Source organism: Palaemon carinicauda, chromosome 12, assembly GCF_036898095.1.
Source record: "Palaemon carinicauda isolate YSFRI2023 chromosome 12, ASM3689809v2, whole genome shotgun sequence".
Taxonomy (NCBI): Eukaryota; Metazoa; Arthropoda; class Malacostraca; order Decapoda; family Palaemonidae; genus Palaemon; species Palaemon carinicauda.
In genome coordinates, this window is record NC_090736.1 from 130184110 (window position 1) to 130209315 (window position 25206).

Sequence of the window (25206 nt, forward strand, 5' to 3'; positions counted from 1 at the left end):
CAATTCTTTCTTAGAATCATTTGTCAACGGATACTATTCACAGTTCTTTAGAATTCCTTGTTAATAGATACTATTCACAGTTCTTAAAATCCTTTGTCAACAGAAAAAATTCACAGTTCTTTCTTAGAATTCTTTGTCAACATATACCATTCTCAGTTATTCCTTAGAATTATATGTCAACAGAAACCATTCACAGTTATTTCTTATATTCGTTTGTCAACAGATACCTTTCCCAGTACTTTCTTAGAATTATTTGTCAACATACACCCTTTACAGCTTTTCTTAGAATCCTTTGTCAACAGATACCATTCAACGTTCTTTCTTAGAATCCTTTGTCAACAGATACCATTCACAGTTCTTTCTTAGAATCCTTTGTCAACAAATACCATTCAAAGTTCTTTCTTAGAATCCTTTTTTCAACAGATATTATTCACAGTTCTTCCTTAGAATTATTTTTCAACAGAAACCATTCACAGCTTTTTCTTAGATTCCTTTGTCAACAGATATAATTCACAGTTCTTAAAATCCTTTGTCAATAGATACCATTCACAGTTCTTCCTTAGAATTATTTGCAAATAAAAACTATTCAGAGCTCTTTCTTAGAATCCTTTGTCAAAAGATACCATTCATAGTTCTTGAAATCTTTTGTCAACAGATACCATTCACAGTTCTTCCTTGGAATTATATGTCAACAGAAACCATTCGCAGTTCTTTCTTAGAATCCTTTGTCAATAGAAGCCCTTCACAGTTCTTGCTGAGAATCATTTGTCATCAGAAACCATTCACAGTTCTAGCTTGGAATCATTTGTCAATAGATACTATCACAGTTCTTTCTTAGAATCCTTCTTCAACAGATACCATTAACAGTTTTTTCTTAGAATATTTGGTCAACAGATACCATTGACTGTTGTTTCTTAGAATATTTTGTCAACTGATACCATTCACAGTTCTTCCTTGGAATTATATGTCAACAGAAACCATTCGCAGTTCTTTCTTAGAATCCTTTGTCAATAGAAACCCTTCACAGTTCTTGCTGAGAATCATTTGTCATCAGAAACCATTCACAGTTCTTTCTTAGAATCCTTTGTCAACAAATACCATTCACAGTTTTTTCTTAGAATATTTTGTTAACAGATACCATTCACAGTACTTTTTTAGAATCCTTTATCAACAGGAACCATTTACAGTTCTTTCTTAGAATCCTTTTGTCAACAGATACAACTCACAGTTTTTTCTTAGAATCCTTTGTCAAGAAATACCATTCACAGTTCTTAAAATTCTTTGTCAATATATAGCATTCACAGTTCTTAAAATCCTTTGTCAACAGATACCATTCACAGTTCTTTCTTAGAATTATTTGTCAATAGAAACCATTCACAGTTCTTAAAATCCTTTTGTCAACAGATACCATTCACAGTTCTTTCTTAGAATCCTTTGTCAACAGATACCATTCACAGTTCTTAAAATCCTTTGTCAACAGATACCATTCACAGCTCTTCTTTAGAATTATTGGTCAAATGAAACTAGTCAAAATTTTTTCTTAGAATCATTTGTCATTAGATACCATTCACAGTTCTTTCTTAGAATTATTTGTTAACAGAAACCATTCATAGTTCTTTCTTAGAATCATTTGTCAACAGAAGCTATTCACAGTTTTTGCTTATAGCCATTTGTCAACAGATACCATTCACAGTTCGTGCTTAGAATTATTTGTCAACATAAATCATTCACCGTATTTAAAGATAATTAGCAAAACATCATTAATTTCAATTGAAAGAAAAAGATATAGATGATAATCATTATCTTTACAGATGAGGTCAATGGCTTTGTTTATGGTTGTGTGCTTGGCGATTGGGGTCCTAACCTCTGCTGAGCCCCAGAGCCATTTCACCGGGGTCAGGCGCCCGACAAGACCCAGAAATGTAAGGTTACATTTTTGTTTATTTATGTTTTTTTTTTTTTTAGCATTCATTTTCTATGATGCTTCTTTATTCCATGCACCATGTTTTTAAATCTTTTGCATTATAAAAATGTCTTAGATGAAATTCACGGTCCATCCTTCCTTTTTCCTTACTGTTCCTTGCTTTAGGATTTTTTCTCTCCCTAAATATCAAGATTTAGAAAATGATTCTTGATTCCATATTTCTTCATTTTGTAGTCTGGAGATTTTGTATCCGTATCATTTTTCTATTTGCAGGTATGTCTCTTGCTTCTTTTTGGGGGTATATTACATCTTGTCTTCTCTCCCTTCTCTGTCCCTTAAATCCACTAGCCTGAAGGCGTCATGTTGGTGTTCGCCAAAAGTATAATGATTAATTCAAATTGATCTCATCCGGTGACCAATGAGACACTAAAGAAAATGTCCTTAACTAGCGCAGAACTGGATAAAGAAAATTGAAGGAAAGAAAAGTAAAGTGTCACTTTATGGCGAGTCAAAGACAGTAAAAGGGAGGACCGGAAATTCCATGGTATTTCTGTGATCCTTCTCCCTCATTTGTCTTGCATGTTGGCAACAGATGACGCTATTTTACAACTGGAATCGAGAGAAAAAAGAGCGCTAGTATGAATTACGTTTGTCACTGCTGTTGAATAAAGAAAAATACGTGTATGATTAAGAGGTGTATATTTTGTAGAAAAAAAAACAATACCTACAGTAGTGTGCTACTGTTAAGTGATTAAATTCCAATAATAGTTTCGATACGTCAATAAGGGGTTACAGTGAATTTTAGTTGGTGCGTTGTCAATAGATGGCACTGATTTCAGAGCTAATGCGAATTGGCTTTTTGCAGAGGCGCTTTCTGTTTTTAATGATATGTAAAGAGAAACCCTTTGCCTTTTCAAGAAATAAAGCTGGAGAATTGTAAGATTTGGCTTAAAAAGGGGAATCATACAGTTATTAAGTCTTATAATCCTGATTTCCACAAAGGAATTATGGGAAGGGAAGAGGTAGCTTGACATATGTGACAGACTTGCTGGTATTAAGAGGGGTAAATTGGGCTTCTGTTAACAAATTAATAAAAATTCAGGTTTTCTACAAAATTTATTCTTATTTTTCAGAACGCCGGAGCTATTCCCCGGAGCTCTGTGGAGATTGATGATTTTGTGAATGTGAGGTGAGTAGTGATAAAACTTATCCACAAGTAGACAAGTCATGTGACGTTCCTCTCTTTAATGAAATAAACTTCTAAAAGAGTGATCATTTTCCAGTCGACTGTTCATCAAATGGAAAAAAAAAAAAGTTCTTAGCACCAGGATCCCTTAGGATCACTATTGTCGAGTGGAAATTTCCACACAGTGGCAGATGTGGCCCTTCTTCTCTGTTTATTTGCGACCAAGCCTTTAGTCATGTGGGTAGACTGGAAAGACAAATAATAGGGTTGTGAAATTTTAAAAGGGCCCAGGTTATGGGGTTTGCAGCCTTATATCCTGTTCTTATTACAATTAAATGCTTTGGTTAGGTTCGTAGAATGTAAAAAGTTGGTCGTGCTTGGTGATTTAAACGCAAAATACGATGTCTGAGGGCAGACTAGTTATTGATAGTAAAGAGCTCCAGAAATAAATTAGAATAGAAAGAATCTTGTATAAATTCGTTCAGAAAACGGTTTGATTCCTCTAAATATTTTGTGGAAGAGTTTGTTTGGTGGTGAGTTAGCAGCACACAGATGATTGAAAATTATAACTGATTGAGATAAGAATCTGAAGGGGTTTGGTTTTGTATATTTGAATTAGGTACATGTTTCAAATTAAGAGGAAAGAAAACAATTGTAGCTGCAAATTCAATTAACACACACACACACACACATATATATATATATATATATATATATATATATATATATATATATATATAGTATATATATATATATATGTTATATATGTATATATATATATATATATATATATATATATATATATATATATATACATATATATATATATATATATATATATATATATATATATATATATATATATATGTATATACAATAGCACTTCCCCCAATTTAGGGAGGTAGCCGACATCGAAAAAAAGAATAAAGGGGTATTTTTCTTTCCATCATTCCTCCCTGCTAGGATCTCACAGCCCACACTTCCCCGTTTTCCACCACAAATGAAGCTTCATATGCTGAATCCCCTACTGCTACTACCCAAGCGGTCACCAAGGTGAACCGAGGTAACAGCATGACCTATCGGAACTGTGTTGCAATCGCTCACGATTCAATCCTATTTCTAGGACGCTCTTTTACCTCTCTCACATATATCCTCCTGTCACCTACGGCTTTCTTCACTCCAACCATCCATCCACCCAAAGCTTGGCCCTCCTCTTGAACTTCATTCACTCTTATATTCATCACCTTCTTCAGCAGACGGCCATTTTCCATCCTTTCTTCATGGCTAAACCACCTCAACACATTCATATTCACTCTGGCTTCTAATTCATTTCTCACACCCGTTCTCACCCTCACTACTTCGTTCCTAACCTATCCAATCGACATACACCAGCCCTACTCCTCAGACACTTCATCTTGAACACATTTAATTTCTGTTTCTCCATCACTCTCATTCCCCACAACTCCGATCTATATATTACACTTGGTACAATCCCTTTTTCATACAGAGATATCTTTACATTCATTCGAAAACCTCTACTCTTCAACACTCCCTTCACTGTCCCCCGCATTTTACATCCCTCATTCACTCTCTGACATACTTCTGCTTCCAGCAACAACAGACCCAAAGTACTTAAACTGATCTACTTCCTCAAGTAACTCTCTATTTCAACATGACATTCAATCTAGCACCACCCTCCTTTTTTTTTAGCATCTCGTAACCTTATTCCTAACCATATTAACTGGCAACTTCTTTCTCTCACACATCGTTCCTAACTCATGTCACTAATCGACACAGCTTCTCCTCTGAGTCTGCATCATCTGAAAACAACGACCAATTCACGTCCCACTCGTGATCACTTTCAAATATCAGTTTAATTCTCAATCAAGCACTCGAGTATTTACCTGTCTTACAGCTCTATTAACAAACAAATTAAGCAACCATGGCGACATTACATGTCCCTATCTCAGCCCCACTCTCACTGGATACCACTCACCCGCTTCATTTCCCATCCTTCCATGTTTTTTTGCCTATGTATAAACTCTTCACGACTTGCAACAACCATCCACCAATTCCAAATTAACCTCATCATATTCCTCCACATCGCTTCCCTATCAACTCTATCATAAGCTTTCTCAAAATCCATAAATGCAACATATACCTCTTTGCCTTTTGCTAAATATTTTTATCATATATGCCTAACTATAAAATTCTGATCCATATATCCCTTACCTCTTCTTTAGCCACCCGACACCTAAAAGATTGCATCCTTCATTTTATCCCTAATCCTCTTAATTAACACTTGATCATACACTTTATCAACCGCACTCAAAAAACTAATACCCCTAGAATTACTTTGTATAGTGGGACAATGCATGCACACACCCAGTCCAATGGCACCATTAACAACTTGTTTTAACATATCTTGAACAATCTCACAAACCATTCTAGTAGTCACGCCCACTTTCTTTAACATCTTAGCCCTAACACCATCCATGAGAGGTGATTTTCCTTCTCTCGTTTCATCTAGCGCTCACTTCACTTCCTCTCTTGAAATTTCTCTCATTCTCATCTCCCATCATTGGGACCTTAATACCTGCAACAGCAATTTCATCTGGCTCCCTATCAATTTCACCATTCAACAACCTTTCTAAATATTGACCCCATCTTTTCCTTGCCCCATCTCCTATCAACAACCTTCCATTGTCAGGTGCCCTCTTTGGCTCAGGTACCTTACGTTTTACTTCCACATGTTTTCTCTGTATATAAGTCATACTTCTATATACTATTACTTTACAGCCATTCTTCAAATGCCCTCTTTTTCTCTTCAACCTTCATCTCCACTCCTCATTTTCACCACTAACTACCCATCCTCGTCCTGCCTCAAACAATCCCCTCACCAAACACATCGAGTGCAAGCCCAATAAATTTTTCTTTTATCAACTTCCACTCTACATCAGCAGTTTCCCCCACTTTCACCCTGACATGTGCCACTTCCAACCTTTCTTGATATTCACTTTTTAACTCTTCCACCTTCACTACCTTCCTTTCACCCCCCCCCCCCTTCCCCCCTACACCCCCCCCTCTCCCCCCTACACCCCCCCCCCCCCCCCCCGGTCTATTTACTCACTCATTTTCTACAGCCAAGAAATTCTCTGACATACCGTTAGCCATATCCCTAAACACGTGTACAGCTTTCAAACTTCCAAACATCCTGCTTATTATCAACACATAGTCTATCAATTCCATTTCTGCCATTCTTTCATTTACCACTCTTGCTAATGTATACTTCTTTACATCCTTCTTCTTCTTAAAAGAAAAAAAAAAACTACTACCTTTCGCCAGGTCGTGTTCAAGACATATCTAGCAGCCCATCGGCACCCATTTTAACATGGTACACCAAACATCCCAATGACACTTTCTACCTCTCCAACACCCACTCTGGCTGATATATATATATATATATATATATATATATATATATATATATATATATATATTCATATATATATATATATATATACATATATATATTCATATATATATATATATATATATATATATATATATATATATATATATATATATATATATATATCTGTGTGTTAATTGCATTTGAAGCGACATTATTCTTTCCTCTCCAATTGAAACATATATCTGATTCAAATATTGCTACTAACTGATGGTCTGATATATACAAACCTCTTCAAATCTTTACATCTAGCAGTTATAATTTTCAATAAACGGTGTTGCTGACTCGCCACAAACTTTTCCACAAAATATGCATGAGAATATCCATCCTCGAAAACCATACATTTTCAACACACACACATGCATATATACATACACACACACACACACACTCATATATATATATATATATATATATATATATATATATATATATGTGTGTGTGTGTGTGTGTATACATATATATAATTCATGTATACACATATAACGTATATATAAATATATATCCTTATATATATATATATATATATATATATATATATATATATATATATATATATATGTGTGTGTGTGTGTGTGTGTAGGTGTGTGTGTGTGGGGGCTGTATATATACATATATAATGTATATATATATATATATATATATATATATATATATATATATATATATACATATATATATATACATATAAGCAACTGAAGTATTATATAAATAAAATTGATTCTGATAATTAACAATTATGTTATCAATTAGTGTTAAACCCTCTCTTTAATATAGTCCGACTACGATAACTAAAACTAGCGTTTGAATTTCAAAAACTGAAATCTTTTCATTGTTGTTTAAAGTAACTGTTATGTACATTCCAGGAACAGGAGAGATGCACCGGAAGTGGATGATGACATATTACATAAAGAAGCTGAGTAACAGAAATCTTTCCTGCTCTGTAAGTAAACTAATTAGAGCTGAATGAACTATTGATATTTAGTTATAGATATATATATATATATATATATATATATATATATATATATATATATACATATATATATATATATGTATATATATATATATATATATATATATATATATATATATATATATATCTGTAACCTTTTAAATTGAGAGATGGATAGTAATCAGTCAATGGTTTTATCTTCATTAGATTTTATACGTTTAGAATAAGTCATTTCATAGTTATATATGAATTATCTATTTTAATGTTGTTAAGGTTTTTAAGATATTTTATCTTAATTTTTCATTATTTCTTATATTGTTCATTTATATCCTTATTTATTTCATTGTTCCCTTTCCTCGCTAGGCTATTTTTCCCTGTTGGAGCCCTTGGGCTTATAGCATCTTGCTTTTCCAACTAGGGTTGTAGCTTGGATAATAATAATAATAATAATAATAATAATAATAATAAGCAACTAAATAAATAAAAGGTAAACACCTAATTAAGTAACGTTAAAGAAGCTAAACAACCAAGTAGCTAGAGCCTGAAAGGGAGCAGATGAAAAATGGTAGCTGGGAATCAATACAGCCGATAGTCCTTGGGGTGACGCAAGACCATTTCTTTCCACCTACAGCTTACTGTGCTCGACGCACTGTAAGCGATAATCCCCACCAGAACATTAAAAAAAAAAAAGGATGAGAACCTAATAAAGCGGCATCGGCTGGTTAAATAGAGTTTTGATGTCCATATCAGCCTCCTTATTAGCTTTAGTTATTCATAATAATAATAATGATAATAATAATAATAATACCCTCTATCCTTAAAAATATAAAAAAATGATTTTCTAATTAATATTTTTTTTTCTCTCTTTTTTCAGTCGCTTGCTCCAGTCCGTAGGACGAAACGGTCGACGTCCAATGATAAATGCTTCTTGCAGCGGAAGGATCTCCTGTCCAGCAGAGGAGAGCTTCCTTCAGATTAATAGCCTTAGAGCTTCATGTAGCTCATTTGCTTCTGCATAAATTGCTCCCGAAATGCTTTAGTCAAAATTCCCTCCGGGTGATTAAAATATGAAAGTCTAACTACAGCATAATTGTGCAAAATGTGATGAAAATATATATTTATTCTCATGCAAGAGGACCTTTCATTGTCATTCGCCGTAACAGATGTTTGACTGAATTGTTGTTATTGTGATTGTTGCTATAGATATCACAGGAACTAGCGGCTCAAAGACTAGATGTGTTAGTGTTACATTTGATTAAACTTGATCTAGCACAGGATCTTGTGATAGTTGAATTATTATTATTATTATTATTATTATTATTATTATTATTATTATTATTATTATTATTATTATTATTATTATCCAAGCTACAACACTAGTTGGAAAAGCAAGATGCTATAAGCCCAGGGGCTCCAACAGGGAAAAATAGCCCGGTGAGGAAAGGAAATAAGGAAATAAATAAATGAAGAAAACAAATTAACAATATCATTCTAAAATAAGTAACAACGTCAAAACAGACATGTCATATATAAACTATTAACAACATCAAAAACAAATATGCTTAGAAACTTATACAACATTTCAAAAATGGTAGGCCTTATTATTATTATTATTATTATTATTATTATTATTATTATTATTATTATTATTATTATTATTATTATTATTACCTCCGCCAACAAAGTTGGAAGCTGTTACGTTTCACCCCCTGTTTGTGTGTGTTTGTGAACAGCTTCCGGGCCACAATTTTTAATCGTAGAGTAAAGAAATCTAAAGGGATTAACTATTATGTAAAAAGCTGGAAATGATTGCATTTTGAAAGGTCAAGGTCAAAGGCAAAGGTCACGGTCAAGAAAAATGTCCAATTCACATGATAAGCCATAAGTTTGGATATCGTTGGCACAAAGGCTTCAAACTTGGTTCATATTTGAGTCTATGGAAATCCATGCTAATTGATACATGTTTAGGTCGAATGTCAAAGTCGAGTCCAAGGTCAAGGTCAAGCAAAATTCAAAATCGGGTCATCAACCATACATCCTCAATTTTAATTGTGAAGCAATGAAACTTGCAGGGATTTTAATCTTTTATGTGAAGAGCTGGAAATTATTAAATTTTGGAAGGTCAAAGTTCAAGGTCACGGATGAGCAAAACGTCCATATCACGTAATCAGCCATACATTTGTACATCCTTGTCACAGAGACATCAAACTTGGTTAATATTTCAGTGTATGAAAATCCACGCCAACGAGATTTTCACGCCAACGAGAAATAAGCTGTCGTGGTGGATGCCTGCACTCTACTGAATGCCCCTCTAATTATAATTATTATTATTGTTGTTATTATTATCATTATTATTACTATTATTACTACTACTACTACTACTAGTGTACGCGACCAGTCAAATATTATGACTGAATCTTTAGATATATAATACACAGATTCAACCCTTCCCACCCCTTTTCCTAACTACAACCCGCTGGTTCGGCAATTTGTGGAAGATGATGGTTTCCGGATGTACTAAGGTATGACATCTCTATCTCCCCACCACCCAAGGGACGGGGAGAGACCGAGTAGCCATACATTTAGTAATGCCACTCATTATGACACGAAAGATATATATTTCATATATATATATATATATATATTTATATATATATATATATATATATATATATATATATATATATATATGTATATATATATATATATATATATATATATATGTATATATATATATATATATATATATATATATATATATATATATATATATATATATATATATATATATAGTCAGACACTTGCTGTCTAGTATATAGGGCATTATTATTATTATTATTATTATTATTATTATTATTATTATTATTATTATTGTTGTTATTATTATTATTATTATTATTAGTATTATTATTAACAATAATAATTACAATATAAGCCAACCTGCATCGACATTTAAAAAAAAAGAAAAAAAAAAGGATGCCATAACCTCTAGGGCCCTAATATGGAAAGCAGCCTAGTTCGGAAAAAAGAAATTGAGAAGTCAGTATTAAACTAGAAACGAGAAATGAGAAAGAAGCATATATCCTACGAAAAGCAAAAAAAAAAAAAAAAAAATAAATAAAAATAATATAAAAAAAAGGCATTGGGAGGAAATATCAGTTTCTGCTGTGCCAACAAATCAACTCTATGATTAGGAAAATTATTCTAAGTCTTATTGAGTCACGAAATTATGTATCATAAGAAGACAGAAGACCGAGTGTAAATTTGCTGACGCACCTCCGCCAAAGAATTTGGGAGGAGGTTATGTGTTCGCCCTTGTTTGTCTTCTTGTCCGTATGCCGGTTTGTCTGTTTGTGAACAACATCCTGGCCACAATTTTACTCATAAAATAGTGAGACTTTCAGAGATTAATTGTTAAGTTGAGACGTGGAGAGAATTCAATTTTCAAAGTCCTAGGTCAAAGGTCAAGGTAAAGTTCAAGCAAAAGGTTGACCGAATTAACCCTAACCTCAACCCTAAGTTCGCAAAATGGTTGTCATACAGACTTCAAACATGCATACGGTCTAAATTGATTCTGGGAAAGGCAATCTAGTTTCGAGAAACAAGCTGACGTGGCTGAGGTCTGAACTCTCAAAAAGCTTTTCTAGTTTCTAGTGTTCTGAAAGTCAAGTGATACAGGTTTGTGTGATAAATTTGTCAAACATTTTTCATATTTTCTTTCTCTCTTTTCTTTAAGGGCTGTTTTCATGGTCCTATCACACAGTGCAAGGAAACCCTACGCATTACTCAAAAAACAAGATTTGTGTGTCGTATTCATTCTTAGGTATTTAGAGTATCAAACAACGTATTCATTTATAATTCATAATAGACCATTTACCAAGGGGTCTTCGAGGCCTGGTTCGCCTTGGTACTTACTTGCTCAAAAACATTACATAACTTCATGATGCATTTAAAGAGTCCATAAGTCAAAAATGATTAATGCTTCATGAATATGGAAAATTTACATACAAGAAATGGGAATTCCATGCGAATGGCGCATAAAAACAGTTCAAGATTATGTGAGACAAGTATAAATGTTGAGAATTATACACCGATTATTTACAAAAACCTTGATATACAAGGGAAACAAAACGATTAATTTTGGCACATTTTAAAATACAAAGATCCTGAACAAAATTTGCAGATGCAAAAAGGAGATACATACTTCAGTAGAAAGTGTTGTTATATAAGCAATGGATTAAAGACATGAAAGGAATACAAGCAAAGTAGAAACCAAACTACACATATGAATGGTAGTAACAGTGTAGATGATCCATATACCAGGCGTTCTAATAAATGACAAAAGGATCATTTAGAAATTCACAGCATAGCTTGAATTAATAAGAAAAGTAAAATGCTAGAGAAGGAAAATATAATTCAGATTCAAACAATATTGCTCAAGTATTATTATTTCATCTGGAAATGAATAATATAGCGATGTAAGAATATAGAAACTTTAGGAGTTACTGTGAAGGCACTTTACTTGATAGGCTAGCGCTAGCCGCTAGACTTAATATAGCTTACATTGGAAACCGAACCCTACGGGAATCAAACACCTTCTTCAAGGCTAAGGAATTTGCCAACTAATAACCGACAGTTTCCCCTCTAAAGATACATTTCTCTTTCCGAAATCGAGGACCATCTTCGCTACAAATCCATAAACTTGCACAATCTTTCATGGAAACAAGTAGACAAATTAACCATGACATAAAAAACTATAACCAAAAAAAAAAAAAAATAAGCTTCCCTGAGAGAAGGACTCGGCAGGAACTATTCAACAAATTTAAAAAAAATCTAAATTAAAGTATGTTATCGTTTTTTGACACCAGTACAGCCGGGAAATCTATCTCCTGTTTACATAAGTAGGGTCATGAATGTAAAAGAAGAGTTTAAGAATTCAAAATTTACAATAATAGGCAGCCAAAACTGATATGAACGTATTAATGTTGTTTATTATTACCGGAAAAAACTTTACGCCTATCTGTCAAGTGATAGAGTCTCCGGAAGCTTATTTTGCGGAGTGAACAGTTAAGAACCAGAAACTTGAAGATTTTCCTTTGACAAAAAGTTAAAAGTTTTATTGCTTCCAAAAGCTAATCCATTTTTGCTTTCCAGGAAGGTAGTGACATTGACCGAGGTAATAAACTGAAAGGTTTTCGGATTAGCTTTTGTATTAATTCAGAAATGCAATTATTTACTGAAGATGCTTCAAAATTCGTAATGCTCCGATTCAAGGTCAGATAAAGCATAATTTACCTAAGCGTGTTACAATTCAAGGTCACCAAAAAGTGCATTTTAACGATTATGCCTCAAATCTTGGTCCAAAAAAAGTATATTTCACCTGTCTTAATTGGAAGTCGACGAAATAGTATTTTTCCCAATATGCTCCAGTTAAAGGTGCGGTGAAGATAGCAACACATTCTCCGCAACGAGTGAAGCAAAAACCTATTGTACCCGAACGAGATTAAAATAAAAAAGTTCTAAGTTTCAAAACCAATACTCTATAGAGATTATCTTATGAAACTAGGTATTTTTAAGTTTAATAAAGAAAGCTAGATAGGAGCTATTTAAGCTGATTTTTTCCGTATTAACTATATTACCACGCTATTGTAATAAATCTATTACCTTCGGAAACGAGAGTTTCCCTTTCCCAAGCAATGCATTTTATTCTATGATTCCAAGTATGTTCCTTGCTGTATTGAAAATAACTGTAATTCAAATTAAGGTAATCAATATTTAGTAACCTGGTTGATGGGTCAAGACAACATCCTGTTTATGACGAGCTTCTGTTGACAGTTGAATGGTGTTCCATATTGACCCAGTAATATATTAATGTTAACTCATAAATAGTCTTAATAAAATAAAATAAAAACTTACTTTTAGGATAATTTCTTGATGCTTTCTGATTCTGAAACAGTTCAATATTCTGATGGAAATTTCACTTGTTTCTTCATGCACCACGACACCATCTTGAGACTCAAAAAAAAAAGAAGAAAAAAAAACGATTGTATATCACGAAATCTGACTGTGAAGGTATGTTAGAGTAAATGCGATGATAAAGTCTATGCCTACACTCCAAACAATTTGTTTACACGCTCCACGTAAGGAAGGATGGAAAACTGATGAGAAGCGGCGGGAGGGAGCCACCTACTGTATGAACCATGAACTATTCTATCCCACCTGTAATAACGGAACAGTTGTTACTGCAATTCTCTTCTTCATTTTTGGCGTTAGAAAGAATTTGAAGATTATAGTTTTCTTTTCTTTATGTCAGAATTTATTTTCTTGTTCAATAATGAATAAATGTAAAGTTTTAGAAGCCTATTTATTTCGTTATAATTAGTATGACATTGTTCCCTGAATTGACAACCAATTTAATGACAACTTAAAGGATGATAACAAATCCAAATTATATATAAGCAATATAAAGAGGAATTTAATATCTGCGTTAAAATTTGATCATGAAATTATAAGATTATTTGACTTCAATTACATTTATTCATCAACATTTTTAGGTATCATAATAGTATGAACATCATTGATGTAAAAGTATTAAAACGTTTTAATTCGATTGAATCCTACTGCAACGTAAAACGAGTTGTTATAGACTAATGCAGTTTTGTTGAGTAATAAAAGTTATTAGAAAACAGTTTCAAATTACTTATTGGGATTTCAGATATAGTGTTTCGAGCTGATAGGGGAAATATTTTGAACCTTCGTGATTTCAATCTAGGTCCAGATCACTCTAGAGTAATTTTAACCCCTTGTATACTTGCACAGATCATTACTCTCTTCCACCCTGTACCACGGGTGTATCACAGACGCACATACACATTATTATTATTATTATTATTATTATTATTATTATTATTATTATTATTATTATTATTATTATTATTATTATTATTATTATTATTATTATTATTTGCTAAGCTACAACCCTAGTTGAAAAAGTAGGATGCTGTAAGCCCAAGCGCTCCAACAGGAAAGATAATATTTGTATATCTTCGTTATTGCTCTCCCCTCGCACTGATAACCTGTTCATCCCTGTATTTTCCTACACCATTGTGTTTGAATTTTTGTGCCGTTCTTGACTGGAACCGGTTGTATATATACGCAAGCTCCGTCCAAATGAAGTTAGTTGCAATCGACTAGTCTCTCAGTAACAGTCCTAACAATTCGCTAGCTCAACCCGGTAAATAATGGTAGAGTTTTAGGCCCAAATCACACAAGACGATTGAAACCGTGTGGCTTAGAAATCAATGGAGCCCTTCACACGGTGTCCGTGCAGTAGAATCTCCAGACGGTAGCGATTCGCTAACCGCAGACGCTGCTAAATCGTGCTGTGCCGCATGGTTTACAATACTTAAGAAGACTTTGGCGTCCTTCAGACGAGAGGTTTTCCTCCGTGCGGTGGTCATGATTATGCTGTTGTAGAGGATAGGCGTTCCTTTTCGGCTGCTGTTTTTCAATGATGAATATGAATTGTCTTATCATTATTATTATTATTATTATTATTATTATTATTATTATTATTATTATTATTATTATTATTATTATCATTATTATTATTATTATTATTATTATTATTATTATTATTATTATTATACACTGCACTAGCAGAGGAACACTATGAATATGATTTTATTTCACAAAACATCATGACACATCTAGCACCTAGTTTATTATATGCATAGATACCAGTCTCTTCTTTACGTCTTCCATCTCGAGCAAACCTCGACTGACACTGTATTGTATGCTGATGCAGACGACCCGCGCGGAAAAAAAAAAAACCGCTCGTGTGAATGCATGATTTTTGACATGCGGAAATATTCCGCACGGATTTAATCCGCTCATACGAAGTGGGCAGTAGCGGGGAGTAAAACCACCTGGTGTGGGATTCTAGAGTTGACCTACCAGCTAAGACGGACATGGAGTTCTCAATCCTTTTTGTTTATTGGTTGAATAAAATTTACAATTGGGAAAGTATTCAGTTTTATGAAGTATAATACGAATTAATAGATGTAGCCTAATTGTATTTTATGACATACGTGAAAGGGGTATGATGTCAATGTTCAAAGAGTAATTTATGCAGATATCAAGATGAATATAATTCTGGAAATAGACACAATTTCAAGCGCTTTCTCTTCATGGCTGAGGATTACCTTGTGTTTTTAATTATAATAGATATTAAGTCTACTTTGATACCATGAAAACTTCAAAAACTAGTCTGGAAAAATTAAGCCTAAGATACCTTGGACGGTAACAAAATTTAAGACCAGATATGATGTTAAAAATATTATTAACTTTATACGTATTACACAACACAGCATTGAAAAGGGAGGGGTGCCTATTCTTATCTTCCTTACGGGTGCGCTTTATCCTTATATGGTATAGGGGATTGGCACATCAAAAAATATGCTGTCACATACCTCATCATCACAATAATCATATACACAGCATTACTTGATGCACCGAGAACCGCAAGATGAGCATATTCTTGCTACACATCAAAGAATATTTCCATTAGTTGGTATATCATAAATAACTCATCATTGTATTTCTGTAGTAAATTAATGATCCTTCTATTATATTGGATAAAAAGATATAATTCATCGGCAAAATAGTGAGATATGTAAATAAGAGTCCAGTTTAATATATGGCAAACTATCCAGTGCGTGTTCACCTTGAACTACCTTCGATGGCGTAGTTCTCAAATGTTTTAAGAGATCTCTGTTCGACTCGCTCTGTAATACTTATGAGCTTGATAGATGGAATTTTTTTGAAAAAAAAAAATTATTATTTCTACTTTAATTTGAAGCTCATAGAGGTTTCTTTTTTAATTTGCCTTGCGTCCACTTTATGGTGGTATTGCATATATTTATTTCATTCAGAAGAACTACTAATTTGCAAAAGGATGTTTGAGGCTAAATCAGCAAAACGAGTAGAAAAATCATTATACTGGTTTATATTGCATACAAAATTCTGAAGAGATTGACAATATTTTCGTAATTCTATTGTTTTACTCTGATATTCGGTTGTGTGAAAGTAAGAATGAATATGAAAAGAAAAAAAAAAGAACATGTCTTGTGGATATGGAAGGTTGATCGTCACCGACATGGAAGACATTTTGTCCATAGAGGAGAATCTTTCGTACCCGGAAATCATTTCGTCCCTTGGGCTGTGAGGTCATCATCTAGAATATATAGATAAAAGAGAAATATCCCTATCCAGATGGTATTTCGTCCCTTGTGGGGAAATTTTCCAATTCTGGTGATATTTCATCCCTTGGATAGTGACGTCCATCGTTATAAGGCCTTTCGTCCCTCGGTTGGAGAGGTTTCTTTCCAGATGTTTAATTCCTTGGTGTGAAATATTTCTATCCACAAGATACTTCCTCCGTTGGGGAGAAATGTTCCCCCCAGGGAGTTATTTCGTTCCATAAGTTATAAACATTTAAAAAGGATATTGCATTCCTTATGGGAGATTCTTTTAGAGCTGGTCATCCATCATACGAACGAAATAGTTGCTGGCACTTAAGCGATTTTGAGCTCTGGCTGAGGTAAAAGTGATGAAGCTGAAAAGAGATTAAAAAAGAAAGAACGTAAAGCATCAGCATATATATTTCTTTTCTATCAAATGGGATCTGAGCAATAGTTTAGGCAAAAAATCTCAAGCACCAGAATAATATGCATATGTTAATGCCTTTATAATAGCAAGATGAGCATCAGGCAGAAGACCTTAGCATTGGACACAAGAAAAAAGAGACTATTGAATAAAAAAAAGTATATATATATATTGACGAAATCCTTCGTTATTCGAGAAATAGAAACTGAACTATACTAATATATTAAAAGAGAATCATTAAACTAAACTCTTGGCACGAAGATATTGAGATTTAACAGAAAGATTGTAAAATATTTTCCATAGTTTCTCCTATTCATTTGCTGTTATTCAAAAGATGAGGTTCACTTACTTTTCTAAAAAGGATAAGGTTCTAAAATTTCAGTGACTGGAGGCTCATCATCTGGGTTTTTGACGTCTCTCTTCACCCTATGAACAGAACAAAGGAACAAATAAGTTATTCATTATATGGTGAATAAATTGAAAAAAAAAAAAAAAACTGTATGATTTCTTGTTAATGTGTTTATTTTATTCATGACAATTGAATTATGTAATTTTTTTATTCATCAACTATTCATTTAAGCAACAACAGCAAGAATAAAAGCAACAATAACAACAGCCATATAAGCAATAATAATAATATTATTAAAAATAATAATAATAATAATAATAATAATAATAATAATAATAATAATAATAATAATAATAATAATAATAATAATATTATATTTCAGCATGAAATAATTTGCATGTTCCTGTAACATGATTAGAGGCATAATTGATATTAAAGCAACGTGATATATATATATATATATATATATATATATATATATATATATATATATATGTGTATATATATAGATATATATATATATATATATATATATATATATATATATATATATATATATATATAGATATATATATATATATATATATATATATACTCTATATATGCATATATATATATATATATATATATATATATATATATATATACATGTCATGTACATATTTATACATATATATATATATATATATATATATATATATATATATACATGTCATGTACATATTTATACATATATATATATATATATATATATATATATATATATATATATATATATATATATATACTGTATATATAAACATATATATATAAATTATATAGTTATGTCATATATATGTATATATATATGTCATATATACATACTTATATATATATGTATATATATATATATATATATATATATATATATATATATATATATATGTGTGTGTGTGTGTGTGTGTTTGTGTATGTGCGTGTACATATACTGTGGAGGTATATATACATATATATATATATATATATATATATATATATATATATATATATATATATATATATATATATATTTATATATATACTGTATGTATATAAATATATATATATATATATATATATATATATATATATATATATATATATATATATATATATATATATATTATCGCTCCATGCTATCCTAGGGAAATTTCAATATAACTGTAATAACCCAAAATTCTATCTCGCTAGTTCTTCTCACCTGGCATCGACCAACGAATCAAAATCTGCAGTCAGTCTTTGTCGGCGTAAATTGGGCTGGAAAAAAAAATAAAATTCAAATTCATAGTCACACATCTTTTACTTCATACTATGAATAATGTATATTTTTTCAAACTTAGAAATTTTCAGAGAGATAATTTCTCATAATATATGCTTAAATTTTTGGATGTAATATTTTCAAAGCAGAGGTGGTTCAGATGGAAAATCTTAATGGTTAAACAATGAAAAAACCTTAATGATAACAAGAGCATAGATAAGAATGAATAACAGTTACTTAATCCATATATTAACTTTGAGGATATTGGATTTGTTAAATATTATGTTTTCAACATTACTGAGGAATTTGGAGAAATATAGAATGAAGTGATAATCAAGGGGAAATAGGAAAAATTGCTGATAATAACAACACGAGTTGAAGCTGACTTACTCTTCTGTTCCTGGAAGGATTCCTGAATCCTGTGAAGTGGCTTTGAGGTTCGGCAGAGACCAGGATCCCAATCGCCAGCAACACAACCAGTGCCAAAGTCATCGATTTCATCTGGGAAATTAGTTAATGAAAATTATTAGATTATCATCAAATGGTATTCTATTGTAAAAAAAAAAAAGAAAAAAAAAATTAATCAGTGAGCAATGGACATCATTTACAAATTAATGAAAATTGTTTATGAATTATGGTTTGTCATTTGATATTGAATCATCTTAATTGTTTCGAAGGGTTTATAGGAAAGATTGTTTATTATTATTGACACTGGGTTACAGGGAGGATTGAGAAACTAAAAGTGTTAAGGAGTTAATGAAGTTACGTCTAATATAAACATCCAGTAAAACTTGTGACCGGTGACTTTTTTTGCTAGCAAAGGAAATTACTTCAATTTGACTCATTTTTATTCAAAGGATTCATTAAGTTATGCAATTGCACAACATTCCTCAGAAAAATAGAAAAAATATTTTATACAGACAGACAGTAAATAAGATATGAACAGTCCACCGGAAGTTCTTTAAATTATCCCTGAGCTTTAGAATTTAGGTAAAAAAAAAAGAAAATAGATTACACCTTTTATTGGAATCAGTCATTTTCTTTGGAGAAAATATCTGGCTTATTTGTTCATGAAGAACTGAATAACTTTTTCTTAATGTATTTCAGCATCAGAAATACAAAACTTTTCTGATTGATAACTTTCATCTTCAAAATATATACGATATTTAGCTAAAATGTGCAAAAATATCTGTCAAGTAAATTCCACCTCGATTTGAAGGGAAATTGAAGTACAAAAATATTGAAGAAACAGAACCATTCTTTAGTTTTGTTTAGGAAGTATCTATGAGTGAGATTCCAAAATTAAAGTTAACAAGCCAGAAAGGCCTCAATACAAGATCTCTCAGATAAATAAAAGAATACAGGTTTAAATATCAAAATAACTTTCATCTTTAATCGGAATTCTAAGACATCTGTGTAAGATAGATATCACCCACAATACCTATCTGGTAGATAACTAACTTTTCATACATCTCTGATAGATGATTTTAATATCCGGGAATATCATTGCTAGATCACTATAAATTTCTGATCATTCAAAGTATAGATAGGAAAATCTTATATCAAAACATAATTAACTAACAACACACATCTACAAAACATATTTGAAAGATAACTCTCACTTAAAATGTAAATTTTGAAAATAATTCTCACCTTGTTTATGAGTTTTGTAAATGAAGACGTCGATCCAACAAAGACGAAAAAGCAACGATTCTGAAGCGAAGAAAATATGACGTCTTTAAGAGGACCAGAGAAGCTTGCTTTGTGTAGCACCTCCTTAGGCCGTCTGATGATAGAACTTCTCGTCTCTTCCCTTTTATGTAAGTTCAGCCGACGTCCAATGAGCCAATAATCCATGAGTCAGGTGTCTCTCCTGTTTACTCCAGGCGCCGGAACCCATTAATATTCAAAAGGACAAGACGCGGATGAGTTACAAAGGTCGACGTCACCCGAATACGAAGAACCATTTCTGCTTCGGTCTGGAACGTGACATTAAGAACGTTGTCCAAAGTCACGCGTCCAAATTTCTGGAAATATCTGGAGAGGAGAATGTGCCCCGTGAAAGGAAACTTATCTTGGGTACTAGCATGTGACTTTCGGGTCATAGGAGTCTTTTTAAAAGGAACATCGTAGGAGCTATCGTCAGATCCCTTCGGAATCGCCTTAGGAGGAAGTTCCAGACCATTCTTTGCCCAGTCAACAACTCCAGTAAATCCCGTGAAAAAGTCACTGTGACAAACACAAGATCCCCAAAAGAAACTCAACTATAAAGGTAAGAAATATGTTGTTTTATCATCACTGGTTTTGATTGCTTTCAAGTCTATATAAAAGGAAAGGATTAATATGTCCAGGACACTGTCTGAAGGAGTAAAACATTCTATATGTTTGTTTAACATCTAGGTATCATAAACATTAATAAAAAAATATGAATTATTATAGGGTATAATCTTCAAGTTATTAGATTCTTTATTGTTATTATCAGCATCAGTATTATCATTGCCATTAATTTTTATAATTGTCATTTTTATTATTTTCATTGTATTTATCTTTATTATTAATATCATTGCAGATGAAATTCCTGGCTCTCCTGGTGGTTGTGCTACTGACGATTGGCGTCTTGGTCTCGGCTTCCCCTCAGAGCTACTTCACAGGACCACGACCCACAAGACCTCGAACAGTAAGATCGAAATTCCTTTGCTTTGATATCCTCTCATTTTTGTCATTTTTCACTATACATATTTTCTGTGGGTTTGGTATTTCCTCAAATATTCCTTCTCCATGTTTTGTTATATTTTATCAATACATTTTTATATGCTCTTCAAAGCAATTTTATAAATTCTTTATTTACCATAAGTGTTTTTTCTGTGTTATCAGTATTTTATTACATTATTTTTTTTTTTCTAATTATAAGCACTTATCCTTGTCTCCTTACTATTAGGTCCCATATATTTACTTCTTTATATTCTTACTCAAAATCTATAATTTTCTTTCTGATGTTTATTATTTATTCCTCCTCCATTTCATTACATAACTTATTATCCTTCTCTCTTTCGTATGAAAAGTTTCATATAAAAACTATTTGCCTAATTTTCTTTAACGTCCTACATAATACGAATCTTTTCTTTTTGAAGGCCGAGTAGAATATGTTCTTTTACTTAAAAATTCGAGGTCTTGCTTCAAATTTCCCTTCCCGCAGCCATTTTTGTAAATTTGTGTAAAATTAAATTCACTGAGGCTTTGGAAAACCCGGTTGATGGTAGACTACATTTTCATCCTCGGGTATCTGTTGCTCAATTGTAAATATCGGCAGAAAAATGCACAAATATTTCAAAAAACACATTTAGACGACTTATTCTTTTTATTGCAATTGGCACTGAATAGATTTTATGAAAATGCCTGCTTTTGAATACTAAGATATTATGAAGAAGATGAAGATAGACACGAAGAAAAGTGACAACCTTAACTTGGAATCCGGAGGTATTTCATCAGGTCTAATCTCAATAAGAGTATTCACTCTCTCCAGCCTCATTTCTACCCATTACCCATCATACGAACCTCTAAGATCTTTAGTAAACCTCTTTGCTAGTTGAGTAACTCTAAAGTGACAAATAAGCGTCATGATTTTTTAAGATTAATTTTTATATTCTTTCGTTTCTTTTTTCCAGAGACCATCCCGTGACGTCACCGAGGAAACCTTTCTGGTGAATAGCAGGTGAGTGTTAGAAATGAAACTTTGCTTCCAGCCATTTTATTTACACCTGTCTCCTTTGACTGGTTCCTTTAAACTAACTGTCTAACTTCGTTACCTACATCGTTAGAAAAAACCGTAATTTTAACCGGAAATTCTCCGTAAAAATATACTGTTGTCAACCGTATTTCAGTGAAATACTGGCGACCGTAATTTTATCTTACTTCGTTATTTATCTTTTACGGATTAGTGACCGTAATATCACTCGTTTATGTCAATACATCCGTTTTTAAAACGGTAAGAATTCCTGGAATAAATTTTACCAGATATTTACTGTTTTTAAATACAGATTTTTAACAGTGTATTTTTTGTTGAATGCCTCAAACTCCATTTAAAACTCTATGACAATTTCATCTAAGGAAAAATGATCTTAGCATTCTAATTAATAGATTAAATAAAACTATTGGTTTTGGTGCTTACCGTTGAAATGGATTTTTTGCTTCGGGATCCATAGATAATTGCAATGTCACTTGCCAAATAAATCGACCCATTAAGATCCTTAAATTTAATCGAGCATCTCAGTTCAAGTTAGTTTTCTGATAAAAAAAATGCTCAATGAAGTCATTCATAAATGATTAACATAATTAGCTGTTTATAAGTCGATTTGATGTGCCTCTGTCTTTTACAGGATCAGGAAAGATGTTAGCAATGTTCTGGAAGACAAAATATATAAGAAAGTTGTGTAACAACATTCTCAGGCTAAATTACTCTCATGATCAGTTAAACAACGAAACCAGCAAAATATGGAAGCAGGAACAGGAATGAAACAAAAACAAACAAATAGAATTCTATGCCTAGTGTATTTCAAAACTTCGTGTAAAAATAGTATTATGAACTCTTATTTAAATATCTTTTAAACTAATGCTGATTAAATTCCTAAAGCTTTAAGATGGTGTTCTTTTTAATCACGATAATTTTTTTTTCTACTATAAAAAGTCACATACATCTTGCTTGAGGGTACACTTGGGCACACTTTTCTATCTAGTTTCTCTTCCTCTTGTTCTGTTAAAGTTTTTATATTTTAAATAGGAAATATTTATTTTAATATTGTTACTATTCCTAAAATGTTCTATTTTTCCTTATCTCCTTATTTCCTTATTTCCTTTCCTCACTGGGCTATTTTCCCTGTTGGGGCCCCTGGGCTTATAGCATCCTGCTTTTCCAACTAGGGTTGTAGCTTAGCATTTAATAATAATAATAATAATCTGTACATATATCTGTATGTTCTATGTATGTGTGTATGTATTCATACGTATGTACGTACAAACACAAACATACATATATATATATATAATATATATATATATATATATATATATATATATATATATATATATATATATATATATATAGTATATATAGATAGAATAGATAATAGATATATAGATATAATAGATATAATATATATATAGTATATACAGTAATATATATACTATAATATAATATATATATATAATATATAATATATATATATATATATATATATATATGCGTGTGTGTGTGTTTACTTATGTGTGTATTTCTACATATCTTTAATATACTGCAGGAAGATTTAACCATTTCTCAATAAGATATAGATGCGTAACCAAGAGTTAGTTATCAATAAAAGTCACAACAAAAGTCAGAGGTAACAACTGAAATGATTAAGATATTGGGTAACCTAGCCAAAGAGTGGTTGTACACACTTCTGGAAAAGCTCTGGGAAGTAGAGGAAAGGCCAAGAGACTGGGAAGGCAGATGGATGATAAGGTCGTATGAATTAAAAGACGTGTTAAACTGTGGGATCTACGGAGTAATAAAGCTTTTGGAGCCTGTATTCAAACTACTAGAAAGACTTGCAGAAGGAAGGCTAAGAGAGGTGATAGATATACATGAGCAGCAGTTTGTGTTGATGCTGTCTCTGTATTAAGAAAAGTTCGAGTGAAGTATTTAGAAAGTTTGCATGGATATTTTTGCTAATTCTTGAGGGGGATGGTGGGCCTTAACTTGAATTTTTGATTGATTTAAGAAGTTTTCCTATTGGTCTGAAATATCAACAGACAAAACATCTTATCTATTTGAGGTTATAAGTTTGGCGTTTTTAATGGACTGGGGTGAGAGAAATGGAGGTCTCTCTCTTTTCTTATAAACAGGTGGTGATTTATCAGGTTTTGGTGTTTTCCCTACTACAGGGTAACAAGAAGGTTAGTCAATTAATGTTTGATGATGAGAGGAGTACCAGAGCACTCGAGGATGTCTTATGAGGGGACAAGAACTACAGAACAGACAAAATATGGGAAACGGGAATTTCTTGTGGATGTAGGCCCAATCAGGGATGAACTCTGAGTTCATTCTCGTTCTTCATCATTATAAAAACTTTGACATATTAATTAAGGAACAGCAAGGAATTATGGAAACTGGTGTTTGCGAATGATTCAGTCATTATAGCATACTCAGATGAAGAACGGCAGAGAAGGTTTTACGTATGGAAAAGATCCCAAAAAAGGAAAGAATTGAAGATGAGTATTATGAAGACACAGGTAATTATTATTAGTAGAGAAAGGCATAAAGAAGTAAACATTCAAGTGAAAGACATATTACTAAAACAGAACAATAAGTTTAACTACTTAGGATCAATAATAGCCTAGCGT

General features: G+C 32.1%; 1 protein-coding gene and 1 long non-coding RNA gene across 2 annotated transcripts; one reads left to right on the forward strand and one right to left on the reverse strand.

Moving 5' to 3' along the window:
• Positions 1-16614: 16614 nt before the first annotated feature.
• LOC137650632 (uncharacterized) lies at positions 16615-20700 on the reverse strand. Its single transcript, XM_068383823.1, has 5 exons — positions 20482-20700; positions 19219-19329; positions 18772-18827; positions 17553-17629; positions 16615-17153 (listed from the first exon to the last, which is right to left on the reverse strand). Exons 1-4 carry the CDS (start codon positions 20683-20685, stop codon positions 17557-17559), a joined length of 444 nt encoding a protein of 147 aa, XP_068239924.1. The 5' UTR covers positions 20686-20700; the 3' UTR covers positions 16615-17153; positions 17553-17556.
• A 117-nt stretch (positions 20701-20817) lies between these two features.
• LOC137650633 (uncharacterized) lies at positions 20818-23361 on the forward strand. Its single transcript, XR_011046014.1, has 4 exons — positions 20818-21100; positions 21398-21505; positions 22494-22540; positions 23205-23361. It is a non-coding gene; the product is annotated as an uncharacterized lncRNA (long non-coding RNA).
• Positions 23362-25206: the final 1845 nt, after the last annotated feature.

Bases quoted from the DNA above. Each gene is read 5' to 3' on its own strand.
- LOC137650632 (XM_068383823.1), bottom strand. From the start codon at position 20,685: ATGGATTATTGGCTCATTGGACGTCGGCTGAACTTACATAAAAGGGAA. The intron at 19,330-20,481 runs GTGAGAATTATT...CTAATTTCCCAG, and splicing joins TTACAAAACTCATAAACAAG to ATGAAATCGATGACTTTGGC. The intron at 18,828-19,218 runs GTAAGTCAGCTT...TTTTTTTTCCAG, and splicing joins ATCCTTCCAGGAACAGAAGA to CCCAATTTACGCCGACAAAG.